The 20,761-nt window shown below is 35.1% G+C and overlaps 2 protein-coding genes across 2 annotated transcripts; one reads left to right on the top strand and one right to left on the bottom strand.

The window, feature by feature from the left end:
- Positions 1-3,698: 3,698 nt before the first annotated feature.
- LOC113708965 (membrane-bound transcription factor site-2 protease homolog) lies at positions 3,699-10,208 on the bottom strand. The gene is made up of 10 exons (XM_072065106.1): positions 9,880-10,208; positions 9,684-9,749; positions 9,340-9,406; positions 9,066-9,164; positions 7,594-7,697; positions 6,655-6,802; positions 6,464-6,544; positions 5,923-6,381; positions 5,457-5,780; positions 3,699-3,944 (listed from the first exon to the last, which is right to left on the bottom strand). Exons 1-10 carry the CDS (start codon positions 10,068-10,070, stop codon positions 3,786-3,788), a joined length of 1,698 nt encoding a protein of 565 aa, XP_071921207.1. The 5' UTR covers positions 10,071-10,208; the 3' UTR covers positions 3,699-3,785.
- A 4,382-nt stretch (positions 10,209-14,590) lies between these two features.
- On the top strand, positions 14,591-20,756 carry LOC140014360 (actin-related protein 2/3 complex subunit 2A-like). Its single transcript, XM_072065140.1, has 10 exons — positions 14,591-14,817; positions 16,426-16,492; positions 16,625-16,832; positions 17,526-17,695; positions 18,327-18,404; positions 18,895-19,027; positions 19,115-19,206; positions 19,978-20,034; positions 20,178-20,249; positions 20,353-20,756. Exons 1-10 carry the CDS (start codon positions 14,756-14,758, stop codon positions 20,392-20,394), a joined length of 981 nt encoding a protein of 326 aa, XP_071921241.1. The 5' UTR covers positions 14,591-14,755; the 3' UTR covers positions 20,395-20,756.
- The last annotated feature ends 5 nt before the right edge of the window (positions 20,757-20,761 follow it).

Raw genomic sequence — 20,761 nt, 5'->3', positions numbered from 1 at the left:
AGAACTTGGTTTAGCAAATTGGGAGTTCGGGAAATTTGCAAATTCATTTACGTTTGATCTAATGTTCCATTTGTGTGACATTTTCATTCCATAACCTAACTCCCTGGTTAAATCATTGTACAATTTTCTTCTCCCAAACCAACATCAAGATTTCTGCTGATGAGAAAGAATTTGTTTGACCCTATTTAGGCAAGGGAGATAATTCAAGTTTGGCTAATCAAATCGACAAATTATCTTCACACTAAACATGAAACCTAAAGATTTCTTTCTCCCACTGATATTTATTTAATCATGGCCCGCAAAGTATTTTTGAACAAAAACGATACATTTCTTTTGCTTGTTTCTTACCCAAAAAAAAAAAAAAAGAGCTGGTACAACCATATATATATATAACTCTGAAATTCTGAAAAAAAAAAAAAAAATTGGTGACCCATGTCTCTTTCCTAGAGATTTGATCATCATTTCAACCAATATATCCTAGATTGAATGATTAAGCTGAAGAACACATCCTAGTTTTGAGTCATCTGAGTCCTCCTCTGAACAAATTGGTGACTTGCCGACACCATACGTGGCCGATGATGATTTCACAACAAAAACAGCTGTTTTAGGCACAATCCAACATATTTTCCTGTGCTAATAACCTCATTAATATGCAAAGCGTACGTACGTGCGTGCGCGCGCACACATACATACACACACACAAACAAAAACAAAAAAAAAAAGACATAGTACAATGCAAACAATTTCCTATCTGCGTCAATTGTCATTTCATCCATATTCCAAAGAAGAATTACAACCGAATAGGGATACAGTGTGTATTATCCCCAGCTGGGATTAGCCAATTGTATTTCGATGGTTTGTAGTTAGCAGATAAGGATTTGCGTAGCGTCCTAATTTGACCATTATCCATTTTAAAAAAAAAATTTTTTTTTTTTGTTCACTTTGTAGCAGAGAATTTTGAACTCATGGGCTGCTGTATCCTGTGTGGAGCCAAATGGGATGTTTCTTGAATCCTCATTTCCACCGGCCTAAGATACTTTTTCTCCCTTCAGTCTCCATCTTCGTCTACCATTCATATGTAGCACTACTATTTTATATACATACAGTTTCATTAGTACCACATAAATCCAAACACATGCATACAATTTGTATCAAGATCAATATATAACAGCACAATTTGTAGTAATAAAAAAAAAGTTTTTTTTTTTTTGAGCCCCACCCATAGTATACATAAACCAAAATATATTTGAGAGTCCAATGAAAGACAGATACATAGATATTGTCACTGTCCAAGGGATAATGTGTTCATCTATGCATAAAATCATGGGAAGAACAGATGTCTAGCGTCAACAAAGATAACTGAATCAAATACTATCTCATGCGCAGGGTTTACTGCCTCTTTTCAGGCTGATGAAAAGCAACCGCCGGAATCATGCTTTACGAGCTCGTAGCTAGAATAAGTAGGTGAGATAGTGATGTGTGGCACATTAAAGAGAAATATTAATCGGATAGGTAATTATTTGCACAAAAATTACTCCATCCTCCGTCCCACTTTTGACAGTACTGTATCTCTTTTTCACACAGTTCAAGAAAAAGTAGTTAACTTTGTTGGAAAAGTAAATTTAGATTGCTATTTTTCTAAAATACCCTCACATTAAATACGGTACAACTTTATGGGAACTTGAATTGATGGTAAAAAAAAGAATCAACTCTCATTAAATGGGGTAGGTTTATAGTAACAACTACTTACATTGAATAAGGGTATTTTAGGAAAATTAAAATACAACTACATTCTTCAATTGGAAAGTGGACTACAATTTGAGACAGATAAAAAAGGAATACAGGACTGTCAAAATGGGACGGATGGAGTATTTGCTTGTATCCCCAACAATTAACGACGTGTGAGTGAGGAGGATTACGTGACAAAATGAAAATTAAAAAGAAGCACCGACTTCTTGTTCTCAGGTACTGATTGATCCACCACTCCCAGAATGCCCCGTGGCAATGATGGGCTGACACCTGGCACAGTGTAAACCAAAGACTAATACAAAAACATTTGTGCATTCCTAGTATATTTTTAGCCCTTTCGTCAATTTCAACTGTGAAAAAGCCATCAATATCAAAAGTAGTTTAGATGTTGCTTCTCTTAAGGTTAGCCATTCGAATATAAACAGGTATACGGTTTTAGAAGTTCAAGGCACAAAACTCAAAAGTCCTAAGGGCGAAATAGGTTTTATGCTCAATGCAACCGCACTGTACAATTTATGGTCGGATATAGAACTGAGCTGAGTTGGTTGAACTGATCCCAATTCCACTTCAATCTGACTAAAAATTCTTAACATAATGAATAATGTGTCTGGATAGCTAAGTTTTGCCAAATAACATTTCCCCTTGCATCGTTGATACATTTTCAACACAAAATTTTTTTTTTTATAACATTTTCAACCAATCTTTTATTTCACATACGTCAAATCACAAAAACGAAAAAGTGTTACAATAATCGTTTCAAATAATAACATCTCAAATAATCTCCTATCCAGACGACTCCTCGACTCAAATTTACGTCGGTCGATCGATCGTGAGAAGATTACTTGTTGGACTTTTAGTTTCACTTTTCCAAGTTTTTTCCATGAAGATGACGTTGCAGCTGAAGCACAGGGACATCCTACTTTGCATTGCATGCACCATGAGCGCTGTTCTTGTGCAGCCACCAAAGTCGGGACGTTAGAGTTAGACGGGAGGAATGGACTTTCCAGCAATAGCTATCCATGTCTGCTGGAGGTTTGTTCATCATTTCTTAGGGGGCAACCGAACCAGATTACAAGGTGGTTGCGCCTGTCTTTTCGTACAGTGGCCATGGCCGCGCAAACCATACCAGGATAGATTCTGGGAATATTCATTAATTGATCAGAAATAGACCTCAGAACTTGGCCAATTTTGTGACCAACACCTTGATGTCCTATTCCGACTAAGACATATTTCCACCGCCCTTAACAGTAGGGGACCCTATGTTACGTGATGAGTTTGATAGATCCCGGGCATTCCTTGGGCCCAAATGATGCAAAACATACGAACGAACCACCAAGACTGACTGAAGGTTTCTTTCTGGCTGCTGGACGGACTTTCTCAGAAATTGCTTCTTGCTGGACCAGGATGGGATGTCCTGGCTGGAAGGGAATGTTTTAAGCTAGCCCAAATGACAAATTAGTACTTCAAACTCGAAGCACTGCAGTAGACCCAAAAGTAACAGTCCGGCCACATCATTATGGGCTTGCATTTATCACTTCACTGGACTTATATAATTTTAAGTAACCTTCAAATATGTAAACACCATACGAAATGGACACTAATATATGATGCATGCAAATGAACGTATTGAAAAATTAGGAGTGTAAACAAATTTCATCAAGTCGAACATTCTAATATTCAAACTTGTTTGATTATTTTAACAAGCTTGACATTTTGTCCAAGTTTGGCTTGTTTACCTACGGAACCAAATTTGAACGAGATTTTTTTTATCAAGTTTGAATGTTATCAAATATAAAATGCTGTTCAAACTTAGTTTGACTAGTTAGCTGACTAAGTGTGATCGATCTCTTACCAAGCTGAATTCGATTCGAGGATCGAGTAGTTTGATTCATCTTTCAACCCTATGAACAACACAGGAAAGAACCGATTGATTGCCTATCGCCTCCAAATTCTCAAAATGAAAGACACTTGTATACATGAGACTTTTAGAAGAGACATCAAAATCAGTGGCAAGGAGAGTAAAAAGGTTGATCGGTCTAGAATTTAACAATGAACATCCGCAAGAAAGTATGTACAGAAAGAATTGTCCCTCCAACTAGGACCCATTGAAGAACTTTTCTCCTTGCCCTTGGCCTCAAGAAATTGAAGTATTGCAGTATCACCTCTAAAATGCATTCTCCATCAAGAAAATACACCTGACATTGTAGGAGATGAGCATATCAAATTTCTACATCAAGATAATATGCCACAAAAGGTAGAATATGATTATATCAAGTTTCTCCATATGTGATACAAATCATGTTGTACATTAGAGAGGATGCCTGAGGTGATACCATTTCATTCTTTGGAGCTAAACTTCATTATCTCAGCCCTGTTGGATTACTTACCATGATTTTGCTAATTCTATTTCAGATCAAAAAATTAATGAGGCTTTTATTACGTTACCATACATATAGAGGTCGATGTCTTGGAATTGACTTTGGAGTCCATAACTGAGAAATGAACTCCTCCTACTTCCCGGTTACCTTCCTCTTCTTCTTTTGCAATTCACACCAAATTCTCACACATCATCCAACAGCATTGGATGTAATCATCCCAAAGCATATGAAAATTCAGGCATACAACGATTCATCAATGCACCTCGAAAGCCGACGTATTTCAACCTATAAGCCTTCTTTCATTCCAATTCATGGGTTTAGACCAGCAAGGGTATGGCTATTGTGCCTACAGTACTTCACACATGAATTTGAAGTACGCTCCTGACCTCATATTCTTCACAACTTCCAAGTCCAACCAAAGGTCTGCGGTATTAGAAACTGTTTGTGTGGGAGGAAAAGATTGGTGTCAATGACTACTTAGTTATTGGGACCAGTTAAAGCGGACTTGTGATGTACCACATGGATGACGTGTGTGTCTGATCGTGTCTCTGAGAATGTTGTGTGAAGTGCAGAAGAAGACACAGAAATAAACAGGGGGAAGCAAAAAAGGAAAAGTGGATTTCTTAGAGATCGTTCTAAAAGTCAACCGTCGATTATATTAGGGAACCAAATAAAAGAATCAACATGTCTCTAATTTGGTACGAAATAGTCAATTCATCATTTTTAAACTTTATTCTCAGCCAATTGAACCTTTAAACCAATATGGTACCAGTTATGAAGCATAATAAATTCATGAAAACACAACAATTCTTTTGATAAGAAACTGGAGCAAAAAAACAAAGGGGAAAAAAACAATAGAGTAAAACAGTACAGGTTTCAACAGAATGGAAAACTGACAGAAATCTTAACCTAAAATGGTATCTACCTTTATGTTTAAAGAAAATTTAGACCCTAAATTTCAGGAAAAGATGCTGAGGTGTAGCCTATTTATAATGGTATTCCTGTCTGATATTTTTGTCATTCTAAAAGCTGAAGTGCTTAAGCAGCCTAGCTGATTCACACCGCCCCTCACACAGCACACGAACCCTCAACAAAATTAGACCTCAAAGACTTACCCTAAAACATGAATAAGGGACTTAGTCAACTTATTAAAGCATCAGGCATCCCATTTCGATGCTAAATACTGCTAGGATAAGTTTTAACACCAGAGTCATTTACAAGGTCCAAAGCAATCTTGCATTCATGAGGTTTCCTATAAGCAACTTATCAGCAGAGAAGTAAAAACAAAAAGAGGAAAGTCCAATAAGTAATAAATTGCAGAAGACATACTGGTAAACTGTTGAGAAGAGCAAGACTGAGAGATACATGGAAGGCGCATATAAAGAGCTTTTCCAGCATATTTGGAAGAGATGCACCAACATCCATCAACCAACGAGGTTCATATGAAGTCAAATGAAGTGCATGTCCCAGGGTAATTAAATCACCCACAAACGTGAAACTTGAAATGCAGCTCGTTTCTCCAGAAACAGAATTCTCATATCTTGGAAGCCAATTTCTTGCAAGTTTCCGGCATCCAGGAGAAGAAGGCCTTGAATATGTTATTTCTACCCATGCTAGACCTGGCATCTGGACTGGCGCAAAGCAAGATTCTTCCTGCATCCACTACCATCTTATCAGCCACATTGCAAGTGCCAAAAGAGAATACTTTTTATTTGGCGCATCTATGATATAGACACAAATCTTACTTTACTCATAATAATGTACCTACTCAGCATGCTAAAAATGAATTTCCTACCTCCAAACATGAGCAGCTTCTTTGGTCGCTAAGGGTTCTCACTCCATCACCACATTTTCTTAGCTTTATAACATCCATAGGATTGAGGCAGTAAATGCTTTCACTTCCCCTAGCATGATTATCTTCAATGCTTACATTATCTAGCACTGCTGCATTTAAGCAAGGGCTAGCTGCAAATGCAAAAAGTTCATCCGGACAACTTGTATAATTGCCTTCCAACTGAAGCTGCATACTGTTCCTAATCAGATAAGAGGGCACACAATACCCTATTCTGCCATTGATTTTCGTGAGGCCTTTGTATTCGCCAGAATTGTGTAAGTTTTCAAGCTGCCAATTTAAAAGAGCAACCTTCTCCTTCCACTGTTGTACATTATGAATGCGGGTGCCATCTAATGATATAATTAAGTCATGGGGAGAGAGATAACCAAACAATGGTGACATAGGAGACACATACAGGACCTGTTGCAAGATAAGAACTTGTTAGGCTATACACATCAAGAGTTTATGACAGATAACAAAACAGATATGTGCGCGAAGTTACCATGGGACTTTCACCGTGTATGTAAAATGGATCCAAGATCGATGGCAGCAGAAACAAAACCAAGGCACAAACCACACAAAACTGCAGGAAGTTCAATCAATCAGTTCAAAGTAAGTGGTGGATATTAGCACAAACATGAATGACTAAACGTCAGAGAAATTGAAAGAATTTTAATTGCATCCAGAACCTACAGTGGCATTATGCCAAATTCCAGCACAATATATACGAAGGGCAGCATTTCTTGGTAATGCCTGCAAGCACTCCTCATTTAAAGCCACCAGAGCTCCCGGAAACAACACCGCTAGAAAGACAGCAATATACTCCATCTGTATACCCTCACTGCTTCACCCATAAGTGGCACCTACAGCAACATATTGTGAGATCATATCAATTATAATAATCTGACTATATTCTAATTTGTCTTGGACAAGGTACACAAGAAAAGCAACTAGGACATGTTGCTAATCTCCTGTAAAATGAGGAGCCTAACTGCAAAAACTATGAAGTCAGCAAGAAGCTAGTCCAATCATGCAGTAAAAGCAAGTCAGGGATTAGGTACATACATAATTAAAATCCGGTCTATTTTAAACTATGGTAAAGTATAGCCAACAAGAAGCTATAATATTTTATAACACACAAAGTTCAAGTTCAAACTGTTCTTATAGATTTAAAATCCCATACTAATTAGATAAAGGCACTAGTATCCATCATGAAGCATCTAACATTAACAAGAAGCAGCCTTCCTAGTTTAACTTATCACTCAGCATCTCATGGAAGAGGAAAGGGGATGATATTTGGCATGTATACCTGATCGTTTAGTCAAAAATACCTGCTTAGGACATTGACATCATTAACATTATTTACTAAATGACAGAAAGGTCAGATCATCTGCCGCGCTTATCCCATTGAGTTGGCAAATAAAAGCATTTCTTTCAAAACAGCATAAACCAGCAGGTGCCCAGTTGATCCACGTGAGCTGGTATTCATAAATATGGTTTCACATACCACAAAGAGAGGTAACATTGGCATGACAGAGTGTACTTAAAAATCATTGAATCAAACAAAATATATAGGCAACATCATGCATGATATCACATTGACCCACAGAAAAGAGTGAAGAACATCTTAACCTTGCAGCAGCAAGAGCATGCCCAACTTCATGAATGAATACAGACAGAATGGAGGACAGAAAGATGTATCCAATATCAGGAAGTGACATGATTAGACCGGAAATCTGCAGAAAAAACACAATATTAAAATGCTTTCAAAATCTGAAACTGACAGGCAAAATAAATTAGTCTCAAAATGCTTGTTGAAAATGTGGTAGTTGGTCTACAAATCAGGTGTATATGTCCAAAAGTGATTTGGAATTATTTAAATAAATTAAGAGCTGAATACATACAAACAGTGTTCATACAGTTGTATTTAAGCAGAAGCCCAGCTTTAATCATTTAGATCTCATCTATTTTAGCTAAAGCTTTTGTTCAACTCAACCATTATTATACAAAAAGATAAGCTTAGCTTACTCAACAAATAGAGATAATGAAATGAAATAGCTTGAGGACAATACAAATTTTAGTTAGTGAAATAAAATCTGTTTCACTTATATGTTTACTTTTTCTTTGCTATAAGCACAGATTAATGGATCTATTCATCTATCAAAACGAACTCCCCACACGAACTATTCTACTATTGGACTATTTAATTAACCACAACATTTCCAGCTCAAACTGGAAAAAACAAGTTGAACATTTGACCTTTTGGTTGTCTGCATTCTGTTCATTTAGCAAAAAGTTTTCAGAATTAGCTTGAATACAGATCATTTATCTAAAACGCTACGAAAAGAACAAGGAAGCACGTTGAACATAAGTTGTTTGATAACAGGTTTTAATCAATTTTAGCTGCACATTATAAATAACATGGAGTCTATGGTTCTTATAGAATTAGAAATGAACTGTTGCATTTCTAATACACAGACACAGAAGACATAAAGAAAATTGAGGATATCAATCATGTTGGTTTGGATACTCAATGTTGAAAGATGATTTCAGGTGTCCAACTCTATGAAGAAGATCTCAGTAAGTCTAGAAACCAGTGTATTTACAAAAAGCCCAAATCTTTAGTAAAAGCAGGAGACTATTATCACCTTGCCCTAATAGTGAAGAATAACAAGATGCATCTAACTAAATTAATGTACAATAAAGGATAGAAATAGCTAGACAAACAAGAAAACAATAGGGTTCTCAGTAATAGTTTTGGGCACCAATGCTACTATAGATCCAAAAACAACTTAACCAACAGCAATGTATCAGACAGCAATAGGCTGCTAGAATATTCCATTACCAAAGTTGTATTTATAGTGAGTCAAAACCCCAAATGTTATTCATTAACGTACTAAATCAGGAACCAAGAACTGCAGAAATAGACAAATTCCATAAAGCTAGGTACCAGCACAGAAGATACAAGCAGCTGCACAGCTATAAGATCTAGATCATTTTATTAAAAGTGAATCTTTCCTTGGGGCTGGTCCTAACAAAAACTTATCAGTAAATTTCATGGATGCCTAGCTAACTTGAATGACATGGCACACTTGAACACTAACCGAAGAGGAAAACCCAAATAATGATCCGTTGAAAAGACTGATCATCCCATCATTCCCTTTATACAGATGGATAGCTCCTCCAAATTCCCATAGAAGAATCTGCCTCACAACACACAGAAAACAAGAAAATCAAGTCATTTGCATATCACAGAATTTGATATAGTACCAGGAAGCACCATTTCATGTCATCTTTACGATAGCAGTCCTTTTTACGTTTTTCATGACTTCCACGGACCAATTCCATAGTGACAAAATTTCTGGCGCAGTGACTAACCAAAATTACTCCAAGCAATGCAGTAAGACTAAACCCGAGGCCCACCGAAAACCAAACTCTCAAACACCTAAAACAGAAACGATTGTAAATAAATAAGCAAAGGTAAAAAAACAATCTTGTCTCCAAAAAAAAATTTCAAAGTTCGTATAAATGGAAAAAAGGAAAAAAAAAATCTTAAGTGACTAAGTCAATCTGCCACATAAGTTTCTGATGCAGGCAATAAAGCTCTCAAGCAGTTCTGCAGCATATCTTTCAACAATGTACGTTTAGTCTTTCACGATTCCCTTACAAAAAAAGCTTGGACAAATTCCTTCTTTGTGTGTGTGTGTGATAAAAAGGCAAACCTGGAATGACGACGACCATATCGATATAGAGGTTCATTCAAGACAGATGTTTTGAAGTCGCAGTACCTGTATTACACATAGTTGTCAAGTATTTGTCATCTGTACCTGTATTCCATTGAATTCAAGCACAACCCAGAATTCTTTTAAATTCAAGGAAAGGTTTTGATCGATTTTAATATGAGAGAGATGAGCATACCAACAAGAAACAGCGTTTGTAAGGCGAGTGAGTCGAAGTGGCAGAAGGGTCCGACTGCTTTGGCTGCCTCTCCCAAATCTTCTTATGCGTCTGCCTTCCATCAAACCTAACAAATCACTTGCTCGACTCTGTGATTCCAAATCTTCAAGAAATGATTCAGGAGGGTAGAAAAATGGATTTAGGGAGTCCATAGGCTCCAAGATTTTTGTAGAATTTCACAGGAGTAAGAAGGAAAGGCAGCATAAACCATTTTGTCAATTGAGCCCCCTACAAAGACCAATATCTCAATTTAGTCATCGTGGACTTGGCTGCAAACAACAAGAGGGTTTTGGGTTTACCAGTTTTATCAGTCTTTGAGCTTTTTCATTTTTTTTAGTAATTTTTTTTTTGAAAAATTGGTTTATTAATTATTTATTACTTCTCTGTTGTTTTTTTTTTTATGGGATAATTTCAGAAACCTCCCCTGAGGTTTCTGACACTTTCACTGACATCCCCTGAGGTTCTCAAAATTTCACTTACCTCCCTTGATAAAAAATTGGGCCCCTTTTCTGACGTCATCAGGGCCAAAATTACAGATATATCCCAAGTAGTTGGGGTTAATTACTACCGTTTAGTTACATAATGGCATCTGATATGATTAATTAAGCTTAACAACAATAATAGAAACTTGATTTATATAATATTTTTAAAACCCTAATACATCTAAATTTGATTTTATTTTTCAAATTTATAAGATTTTTATTTAAAAAAATGGGATACGGATAAGATATCCGGTTGGTTCGATTTGCATAGGTGCATATGAGAATATCCGAATACTCCTGAAACCCGCAAGCGGGATTCTGTGTTTTTTCTATTTCAAGGTTAGCTCGCATGCGGGTTAATGTTATATTTGAGCGCGAGAAGAAAAAATTGGTAATTAGGCTCTTTGGGCATTATAAGTAAATATTTAAATTAATGGCAGTTTTATTACACCAATATTATTGTATTATCATTATTATGATTATTGTATTATTTTTTATGCAAATATAACATTTAATTATCCAAGCAGTTTGATTTTATTTTTACAATTTATAAAATTTTTATCACTTATATAATATTTTTAAAACCCTAATACATCTAAATTTGAATCTAATTTTCTACAAGTCATACTTATAAATGCGAAATCTAACAAAAAAGTTAAATACAATTTTTGCAGGTCAAATTTAACAAATGCGAGCTATTTGCAAAATTTTAAATATTTGCAACATTTTTTAAAACAAAAATTAGAAGATTTCTGCAAATAATTCCCTACCTCTCAAAAAATACCAAAATAAAAAAGATAAGAGCTCGCATTTGCTTCCTAGAAATAATTCCCTAGCTCTTAAAAAAGGAAAAAAAAAATTGAGAAGAGCTCGCATTCGTGGAATGCGAGCTCAATAACCAGAGCTCGCATTCCACGAATGCGAGCTCTTGTAAGCTCGCATTTGTGAAATTCACAAATGCGAAGACCCCCCTGACGGAAATTAAACCCAAAATCACCCCTTTTGTAGAATTTTTTTAAAATTCATCACAAAGTTGGAAATTTCTCAATAGAAATACAACTTGTCTGGATTCCTTTCACTCTCTGATATCATTACGGTTGCTTTGCGATTACAGCGGCAAAACCTGTTTTTAATGGAGAAAGATGTAGGTGAATTCCATGATTCTCCCCTATGGCTTGAAGAGGCCATGGTTGCAGCTAAAACTTTTTACTCAGAGCTCTAATTGTAGCACAGCAAATGCACTTGTTATCACTCCAAATTAGTAGCAAAGAATGTTAATAGCTTGAAACCTCAGAGGTAGTTAAGTTGCTTTGCTTTATATGCTATTGCTACTGAAACAACAAACCTTCTGGCCGTTGCAATTTGCAGCTAGCCGTTGCAAAATCTGCCAAATAACTGTTGCATGGCACATCTGGTGCATGCAAATTTTTGTATTGCACTTACCCCCCCTCAACTTTACTAATTAGTCCAAATCATTTATTCTTCTTTGAATCTTCTACTAATACAACTTCTGCAAAGGGTAGCTATGGAATAAAAATACCTTCTCACACATGAAAATAATATTTTAATCTGATTTGGACTGGATTGTTACCACAAAATCAAAAGCAAGGGAGGTAAGTGAAATTTTGAGAACCTCAGGGGATGTCAGTGAAAGTGTCAGAAACCTCAGGGGAGGTTTCTGAAATTATCCCTTTTTTTATTTGGTGTTTATCCTTAAACTTTGTCATGTTACTTAGGGAGGAAGAAGTGGAATCTATCTTGGGTAAATTATATTACATTTTGCAGCAATTAGATTGTATATGTTGCTACATCATGTTTATCTTAGTTAATTTGCTACTATAAAATAAAACTACCAAATATATGTCAAAAAAATAACAAATATTCATTGTGTATTGCAATAAATTTTTAAAAATGTAAGACATACCAATACTTTTCACAAGACAATGATGCTATTTTGTCGAAAAAAAATTATAGTTATTGTTACAATAAAAGGATATTATCTCTAAAAGAAAGGAAGTGTTTCTTGGAAAAAAAAGAAAAAGCAAAAAATGCTTGTTTTATTAATAATAAAGGCTATATAGCATAAGAAACAAAATGGTGTTAGGTGAGGTGATGATAGTTGATACTTTAAACATAGAAATTCATATTCCAAGTATCTCAACACCCGTACAAAAAAATGATCTATATTAAACAAGTTACTCTAATAATTTTATTAGCCTAATTTCACTTTGCATCGTTGAAATTGTATCACTATTTTATTTTGTACCTTAAATTTCAATTTTAGATATTTTGCACTCTAAAGTATCAAGGTTATTCAATTTAAATTTAATCAATGACTACTTTCGCAAAATTAATGAGTATACCTGACAATTGAGCGGGTTGGGTTGTTTATATTGGATTTTCATTTAAATGGGTTATACCCAACCCGTTCAATTTTAGATTGGGTTAATTTTAGATTGTATCCTATTGGGTCATCTCAAACTCATGACCCAAATATGACCTAACATATTAATTAATACATTTTGATATATAAACTTTCTCGCATACATTTTAACAGATAAAAAGATTTTTTTCACACGCATAAATGTATTGTAAATTATAACACCTTATTTACACTTTATTTACACACGCTAACTTGCTTGCATCATTAACACATTTTCCAATCACCTTTTTATCTCATATACATCATATTAAAAAAGTGCTACAGTATTATTTTTTTTTTACAAAATTATCTCAAATAATTTACTATCCAAATACACTCATATTTTTACACACTAACACACTTTCACATGCACAAACACCTACTCACTTCTTAAGTTCCTTAGAAATACATCATAAATATAATAATATTTTATATTGCTTGTATTGTGAATTTTAGATAATAAATTGTACATTTAAATAGATTAGCTAAAAAATTTTGTTTTACTTTATACTTTTTAATACTAGTAATTGATTGAAACTTATTTTTTGTCATAACTTATTAACACTTTTACTATTCATATATGTTTTATTGTAAGTTGTAATATTCTATGTATTTAAATTATTGAATGCTAGATTATATTATGCTTGAAAATGTAAGTAATAGACATATAATTTGTTGTATTATAACATTGATGAGGAATTATTAACGATGAAATAAAACAAGTTAGAGAAAAGTAAAAGAATGTAGTTAGAACAAATTTAAAACTCTATTCTATGTACACGAAATATTAACAAACAGAAATAGGTAGCAACCTAAGAACAACCACAAAAAAAAGGGGAGGAAAACAACATACTCTTAAAAGGCATAATAAATTATTATAAAAGTTGAGCAAGTTTAACTATTGTTATAAAAGTAAAATAACTATGAGTTTTATTTCAAGTTTCTTTTTTTCTTTTAAGTAAAAATTTAAAAAACTGATTGAAAACATATATATGAGAATTTTAAATGCAAATTGGTCAATGAATTATTAACACATGTCAAAATGCAAGTGATTGGGCATATGTGTATTTACTTTCAAATAAGTTGGGCATTGGGTGCCTACATAAAAAACCCAATCAATCCAATGAATAGGTTGGATCTTTCTTACACAATCCAACAAAATCCATAACCCAATTGATCCAACCCCATCATTTTAAATTAATGAACGGGTTGGGCAGATTGTTGGATTTTGCGCTTTTTTGCCTGCTCTAGTAATGAGATAAAAGTTATGAAAATTAATGACAATGTATCTTTTTGTTTTAACTACTATCCCTTAGTTTTTTTTTATTACTGTTAGCATATTATCCCTCGATGTATAAGGTCTCAATTACTATTATTGTTAGCAAAATTAATGAGATAAAAGTTGATGTAAATTAATGATAATGTATTATTTTATTTTTAATAAATTATTTTACTATGTCTTATCTATCATCTATTATGCTATGGTCAAGATTTAGTCACATTACTTGTCAAATAGACTCAAACAAAGAAAAAAGAATGTTGTAGCTAAACCTTAATGAGACGTTTAAAAAAAAAATCCATAAATTGAGTCCAGTAACTAATTACTGCAACAAAACAATAATTACTAATAACATACAAAAACTTTTATAAAAGGGCAAGAAGCTCAAAAAGTAATTGAAATGAACTTGAGGGAGCCCGGTGTAATTTGATTAAAGACAGTAAGCGGTAAAGTTAGGATAAACAGTCTAAAACGGTAGCTCTGGAATCTGGGCGTTTTAAGTACTTCATCTTAGATCACACGGCGCTGGATCCTTCCCAGAAGAATTTCCTTTAGCCTGATAAGACCCACGATCTTGACAATCATCAGTTTCCCGGAACAAGAATAACAGCATTTGAAGGTGACAGAAAAGAAAATACTGCAAGACTACCACCCATGATACTCTTGCAGTCCCCTTCCAAGTATCTCTTACAGATCTTGACTACTCGCCTTGAAAAGTACGCTCTCTCATTTTTCTCTTCCCAATTGTGCTTCCCTTCAAAATTTTCCTTCTGGGGTCTTTGTTTTCTTGTCTATTTAGCAATTTTGAATGGTATCTGTTAAATTCAACTGTTCAATTTTATGTGACTGCGATAAAGTTTTGTTCTTTTCGTTTTGTTGGTCTTTTTTTCGTGGCTTTGGTAAAGGAAAGCGTACAAGAAATGAAGTACGTTTTTCCAAGCCATTTTGTATGGCTTTCATGGTTAGGACAAATTGTAAAGCTTCAAACTTGGGTAGTTTGAGGTTGTTTAAACCAGAAAAAGTGGGCATTTTGCTGTGATGCTTAACACTCAGGTGATTCTTCTTCTTCTTTTTTTTTTTTTTTGGGTTTTGCTAATGTCGCCTGGAAATGGGTCGAAAAACCTCAATTCATCGACATGGAAACTATCGTGTTTATGCTTTTCTTAGATATGGGATGAAGGGAATAGGTATAAAGTTTATCTTTTAGGTAAATAGTGGCTGAAATATTACTGTCGCAGACATTTAAAGTTATGAGACTTGGTATTGCTTTATGAATATTTAGGTTCTGATTGGAACTATTCAAGTTTTCTTCAAGTGGTATTGCCTATATTTTAGTTGGCATTTTCCTTTTCCTTACCAACCAAAAGATCTATTACACTCAAGAATCAAAAGGGCGGTATAAATATTAGTCATTTCCAAATTTATGAGCTGAATTTTGTGAATGATATGACAAAAATTATTAAAAGGCCAACTGCACTTGCTACCAAATGGGGACTCTGATGCTGGTAACATGTTTTCTTTAAGAACGTTGATTGCTCTTTGTTGAAGTTCATGCCTTTGGAGAAGCTGCAAGCATTTGATACCACAATCAAACTATTCCCTTCTCTTTGCTTCTGTTGGGAAGGAAACAATCAGCCTCTGTCAAGCTTTTAAAGACTGGGAATTCATTTAGGTTGTTGAACCTATTATTTGTTTGTTGTTACCAAAATGCTATGGATGATTAAATCAAGATATTGTTTCTGGCAATGAAACGTCAATGCTGTTCTGAGACCAACATGTCTACTGATTATCATATCGTCTATGTTCTGAATTATGCATTGTCATAATAATTTCGTATTGGAAACTGTGGCCAAAATTATTTATGCGATTGTGAAACTCATTGACCCTTCAAAAGCATTTTACTCTCTGATGTTGTTCTCGTTTGGTTTGAAAATGCACCAAAATGTAATCCTTTCTTTGGCATGGAGAGCACAATCTTTTCTTATGCAGTATTTTCTTTTTCTTCATATCTGGCTTTGATAGAACATGCATGCAACCAAACCATAATATGATTTTCCAGAAAACTAACTTCTGGGTGCCACTGATGACTGATGATAAATGTAAAGAGATTCAAATGCTTCATTTCTTAATAAAAGGACTAAAGGAAGATTCTTCAAATACTTGAATAATGATTTAATCTCTTTGTATGTACTGATGGATTGGTTATAAACTATTTGTAACTTTCCTGTTACGGACAATGATACTTTGGGGATTTAATTAAAAGTAGATGACCAATCTTTTAATCTTATGATGAAAATTGACAAAACATACCTGCTTGATTGCAGTCTTGACAAAGGAGTTGAGCTGGATTCCCATTGGATTGAATTCAGTGATGTCCGTTACCATGTTCAGGTATTATTGGCATCTTAGTCAAGTTCTTGGTAAATGGGCAGCCTTTAGATACAGATCAGCTGACATGCTTCCTCCCAAATAAGTGTTACTGAATGATTAATTTACATGTTTGATGACCAAAATATTTTTCAGGCCTCTATGAAAAATCCCAATCTTCTCTTTTTATCGGTGAGTTTACCTCCACCACCTCCCGAAACAGTATCCTTTGGTGGGCTACCTCCAGGTGCCATAGAAGCTATAAAAGCAGCATATGGAGTGGTTGCACAAATTCTTGATCCTCCAAGAGATGGATTCAGTCTCACATTGAAATTGAACTTGTCAAAACTTCCTCCAGATGAAGGTTCAACGCGTTTTCTTTAAGGTCATTATGATCTTGCCATGGTTGTGCTGAAAGAGATAGGATTTTTTCTCAGATGCCTTCATCTGTGGTTATTTGCTTTATTAGCTTTTGTCTTTGAAAAACAAGGGCTTTTCATGTTATTTGTACCATGTTACTGCCCAATTGTTATTTTTGGATGTATGTATTCTTTTGTCCTTTGTCCTTGAGTCAAAGATCTTTTTTAGGTACAATATGTGGTCATGGAATTAGGTGCTTTTTGGGTAGTTAATGAAATGACGTAAAGCTTTGAGAGTCCGTCATCCTTTTGGCTTGGAATTAGTTAAGGTATAATGCATTGTTGAATTATCTTCCCTAGAATTGTCAAATATGTACAAACTGAGCATGATTTTTACAGTATTAAAGTTTCTAAGAGTTCTCTAAGCATCTTTTATATGATCTAGATTTATTAGTTCTTTGAGCATCTACAAACAACTCTAAACATGCTTTGCTACTGATATTGGACATAAATTGCCATAAGCTCAAGTTGCATTTGCTTGCGTGTTTGTGGCTTCAACTGTAGTAGCTCAGTTTTCACTTCAATTGTCCTCCAAGGCTGTTGCTCTCAGTTTTATTCTCAAGTTCCTGCAGTAAAGAATCCATCCATATAATACTTCTTGTGGTCTTTCTCTGAAGTGTTTCCTGGAACTATTACAGAGCATAAACATGGGGTTTTGACGAAGATTGCATCTGTGAGGGAAGTGGTATTGGGTGCCCCGTTAAGAGTATTTCTTAAACAGCTTGCTTCTAGGACAGTTGCTTCTGACATTGACAAGGTTGTTGCTCTGGTGCATCGGCCCATGGAATCCTTTTTTCTCATCCCTCAGGTAAATGTGTCATAGAGTTCATCTTCTGTTGACTCTCTTGCAAAATTCTATTGGATTGGATAATCTATTTTATCTGAGCTTATCTAATATAAACATTGGTTGGCTTGTGACTGAATAACCCTCATTCCATCTTCTCTGTGAATGGTTTTCATATCCATGATTGTAGAAGTGCATATACTTTGGTCTTTTCCAGGTATTTGCAAGTCATTTCATCCCCTAAGCTAATTATGGATACTAATTTGTGTACTGGAGCACGAGGGAAGAAATCACACTTTGATTCATTTAGGCTGAACTGATAGCAAAACCTTGTGAAATTGCTGATTTTTGCAAGTACTTTGGTTCTTGAGAGAACTGATTGAAGAAATAATCTCAATAAAGTATGGAATGAAATCAAAATGTTAAGAATCACATATGGCGCCTTATTACTAAAGTTATTTTAGTTGATTATTCTTCTTATCTTCCATTCTAATATTCAAATACAATTGAGTTTCTTCCTTCTGATCTAATACCATTTTTCTTGCATCACTTAGCTTGGAATACTTGTAATAAGTCAAGTTCTCAAAATCACTGTGACTCTTTGGGGTCAAGTATGCATTTAGGGTTCTGAATGTTTTAGTACACTTGTCTGCAGGTGGAAAAGGTCACTGTGGTATTTCCTATGAGATTCAAAGATTCTATAGATATTCTTCTGGCAACTTCTTTCCTAAAGGTAATGTTACACTTTTGACTGGATTCTAAGTACTTATTTAGTTGGTTTCCATTTTTGTAAGCAAAAATGCTTGAAAAAGTGCCAAGAAATGCTAGAAGTCTGTTGGGCATTTTTTTTGGTGTTGGTTGTTTATGATAAAGGAAAAAGGACCTGGGAAATTAAGTTGCAGTTCTGAGTTCTATACCGTTTCACTTTAACTGTGGATATATGGATGTGAGGTCACAAAATTTGGTTTCTGATCTGTTTTTGCTCTTTGAGTTTCAGAGATGATGCAATCAATAGGGGCTTTGAAACTAATAGAGTTGGATCGAGTTGAAACACTTCATTTAATTGCCATTAAGAGAACATACTACGATTGGTTTCTATCTTGAACTGGCTAATTTATTGCACTGTCTTCATCTTTGTGTGAACTTGCTTTAGTTTGCATTGTTTGGTTTTCTTTTTCCAGTGCAGGGGTAGTTTTTTCAGCGTTCTTTTTGTCATATTTCAGGAATTTGTAGATGCTAGGCGTACTGCTGGTCTCAACAATGCCCCTCCTTGTTCGTGGTCTCCATCTCCTCCCCCCGAACTGAAGGGAGCTCCTCCAGAAGCATTATCATCAAATGCTGGATTTGTTAGTTTTGGTAGCAGCAGAATTTTACATCAGTCGTTTCCTCCATTAGAAATTTTCCAGTTTCTCCTTGACCACTTTGACTTTTAACTCACTGCAGTAATTTTCCCTCGTCATGTGGAAGGCAGAAAATTGGATAGAACCGTTTGGAGTCTATCAACATTTCATGCATATGTGAGTTATCATGTTAAGGTAAGACTCTCAGTACATAATCTGATGCCTGATTGTTTACAATCTCATTTTTTTAACCCTTTCCCTTGTCAATGTACATTTTTGCTCAATTTGAACATGGGGAATGTAACTTAGAATTTTCATGCCTGAGGTTGAATGCACTTGACTAAGGCGAAAACTTTTCATTCGCAGAAGTTGTACTTCGTGTTGTCAGTTTTCCTTTTTGTTTAGCCAAAATTTTGCGAGTTTGTTTTGCAGTGTCAAGTATTTGTACTCAGTTTTTTAATGTAAAACAAGGTGTTAACCTTGTGTCTGAACTCCTGAAAAATGGCTGCAAATGAATGAAGAAGATGTGAAACGTCTGGACTAAATGCATTGATGGAGAGTATCAAGCATCTAGCTATCTCAGTCAAAATATGAATTCTTTTAACATGAAACGTCGGTGTACTGTTTCTCTTTGTGGAGTGGGTAGAGGGTGGGGGTTAGATGAGGTGGTGACACATTGTTCTGTGGAGCAGGGGAAGAATTAGAGTTATAGCTGAAACCATTTGGATGCCATTTAACTAATTTTGATGATTTTATTGTGTAAGCTTCATCAAATGAGAACCTTTTTTCATATCCTTTGGACAACGTGGCTTGTCCTTTGGTAGTGATGAACTCTTAGTTGACTCATACAGTATTTAACATCAATAAATTCCTGTAGGTTTGATTCATAGATTGACTTCTGTGTACTGATTTTTATAGTTGTTGACCGTGAGAACTCAATTTTACATAATAATTCTCTGTTGACAGTGCTCAGAAGGTTTCATGCATACACGGATGAGACGTCGGGTAGAGTCCCTAATACAGGTAAAATAATTTCTAGTTCTTCTTTTATGTGGTGTTTGTTAAATCTACTTTCTGTTTTGTGCACTTTGCTGTTTCAGTTCTTAAATTCTTAGAAAAAGAACGAGTAAACCAAGTGGTAACAACATGAATATGTTCTGCCCCAGGCCTTGGATAGTGCCAAACCAGAGTATGAGAAGGCAGTGAAAGCTACACAAAACAGATCTTTTAAGCGATTGGTGCGCCATCAATATATATATCTTTAGAACTTTTAATATGTTTATTCACTTGTTTGGTTAACCCTGACTGGTTTCTATTCTTTCCTGCACGGGTTCTCTGTAGAGCCTCAAGGATGGAAGGAGCAGTTTGAAATCATTCAGCTGAGAATGCAGGATTTACTCCCTGATACCGTGAAAGGCTTACGCTAGTAAATGTGTTCTGCTTCACTCGGGGAGTATTTAGCTGGCGCCTGGCAACAATTAGGAGCCCTCCTATGGTGTATATTTTGAAATCTTCCTCTGCGTTTATTCGCTTATCAGCAAACCAGAGCCCTGTGATCTATTATGTTCTGCTGCATTTATGGGCAGCAGCAGCAGCAGCAGAAAGCATAGTGGTTTTGTACTTTATAGGGATCATATTTTATATCATTCATGTTAAGATAAAGATTTTGAGCCAGGTTCAGTCTGTAATTCATGATGCATAGATATTTCATTTGGTAAGTGCATAATTTTGGTTGAATGAGTAAATTGCT

This window comes from Coffea arabica, chromosome 9c (assembly GCF_036785885.1).
Source record: "Coffea arabica cultivar ET-39 chromosome 9c, Coffea Arabica ET-39 HiFi, whole genome shotgun sequence".
Classification (NCBI taxonomy): Eukaryota; Viridiplantae; Streptophyta; class Magnoliopsida; order Gentianales; family Rubiaceae; genus Coffea; species Coffea arabica.
Note: the sequence above shows the minus strand (reverse complement) of the source record. Positions and strands in the feature narration are given on the sequence as shown.

Excerpts from the sequence above, each read along its gene's own strand:
- LOC140014360 (XM_072065140.1), top strand. The coding sequence starts at position 14,756 with ATGATACTCTTGCAGTCCCCTTCCAAGTATCTCTTACAGATCTTGACT. Across the intron at positions 18,405-18,894 it reads TGGCAACTTCTTTCCTAAAG|GAATTTGTAGATGCTAGGCG; the intron begins GTAATGTTACAC and ends GTCATATTTCAG. Across the intron at positions 20,035-20,177 it reads GGGTAGAGTCCCTAATACAG|GCCTTGGATAGTGCCAAACC; the intron begins GTAAAATAATTT and ends GTTCTGCCCCAG.
- LOC113708965 (XM_072065106.1), bottom strand. The coding sequence starts at position 10,070 with ATGGACTCCCTAAATCCATTTTTCTACCCTCCTGAATCATTTCTTGAA. Across the intron at positions 9,407-9,683 it reads TATGGTCGTCGTCATTCCAG|GTGTTTGAGAGTTTGGTTTT; the intron begins GTTTGCCTTTTT and ends TTTCTGTTTTAG. Across the intron at positions 5,781-5,922 it reads GAAGCTGCTCATGTTTGGAG|GAAGAATCTTGCTTTGCGCC; the intron begins GTAGGAAATTCA and ends TAGTGGATGCAG.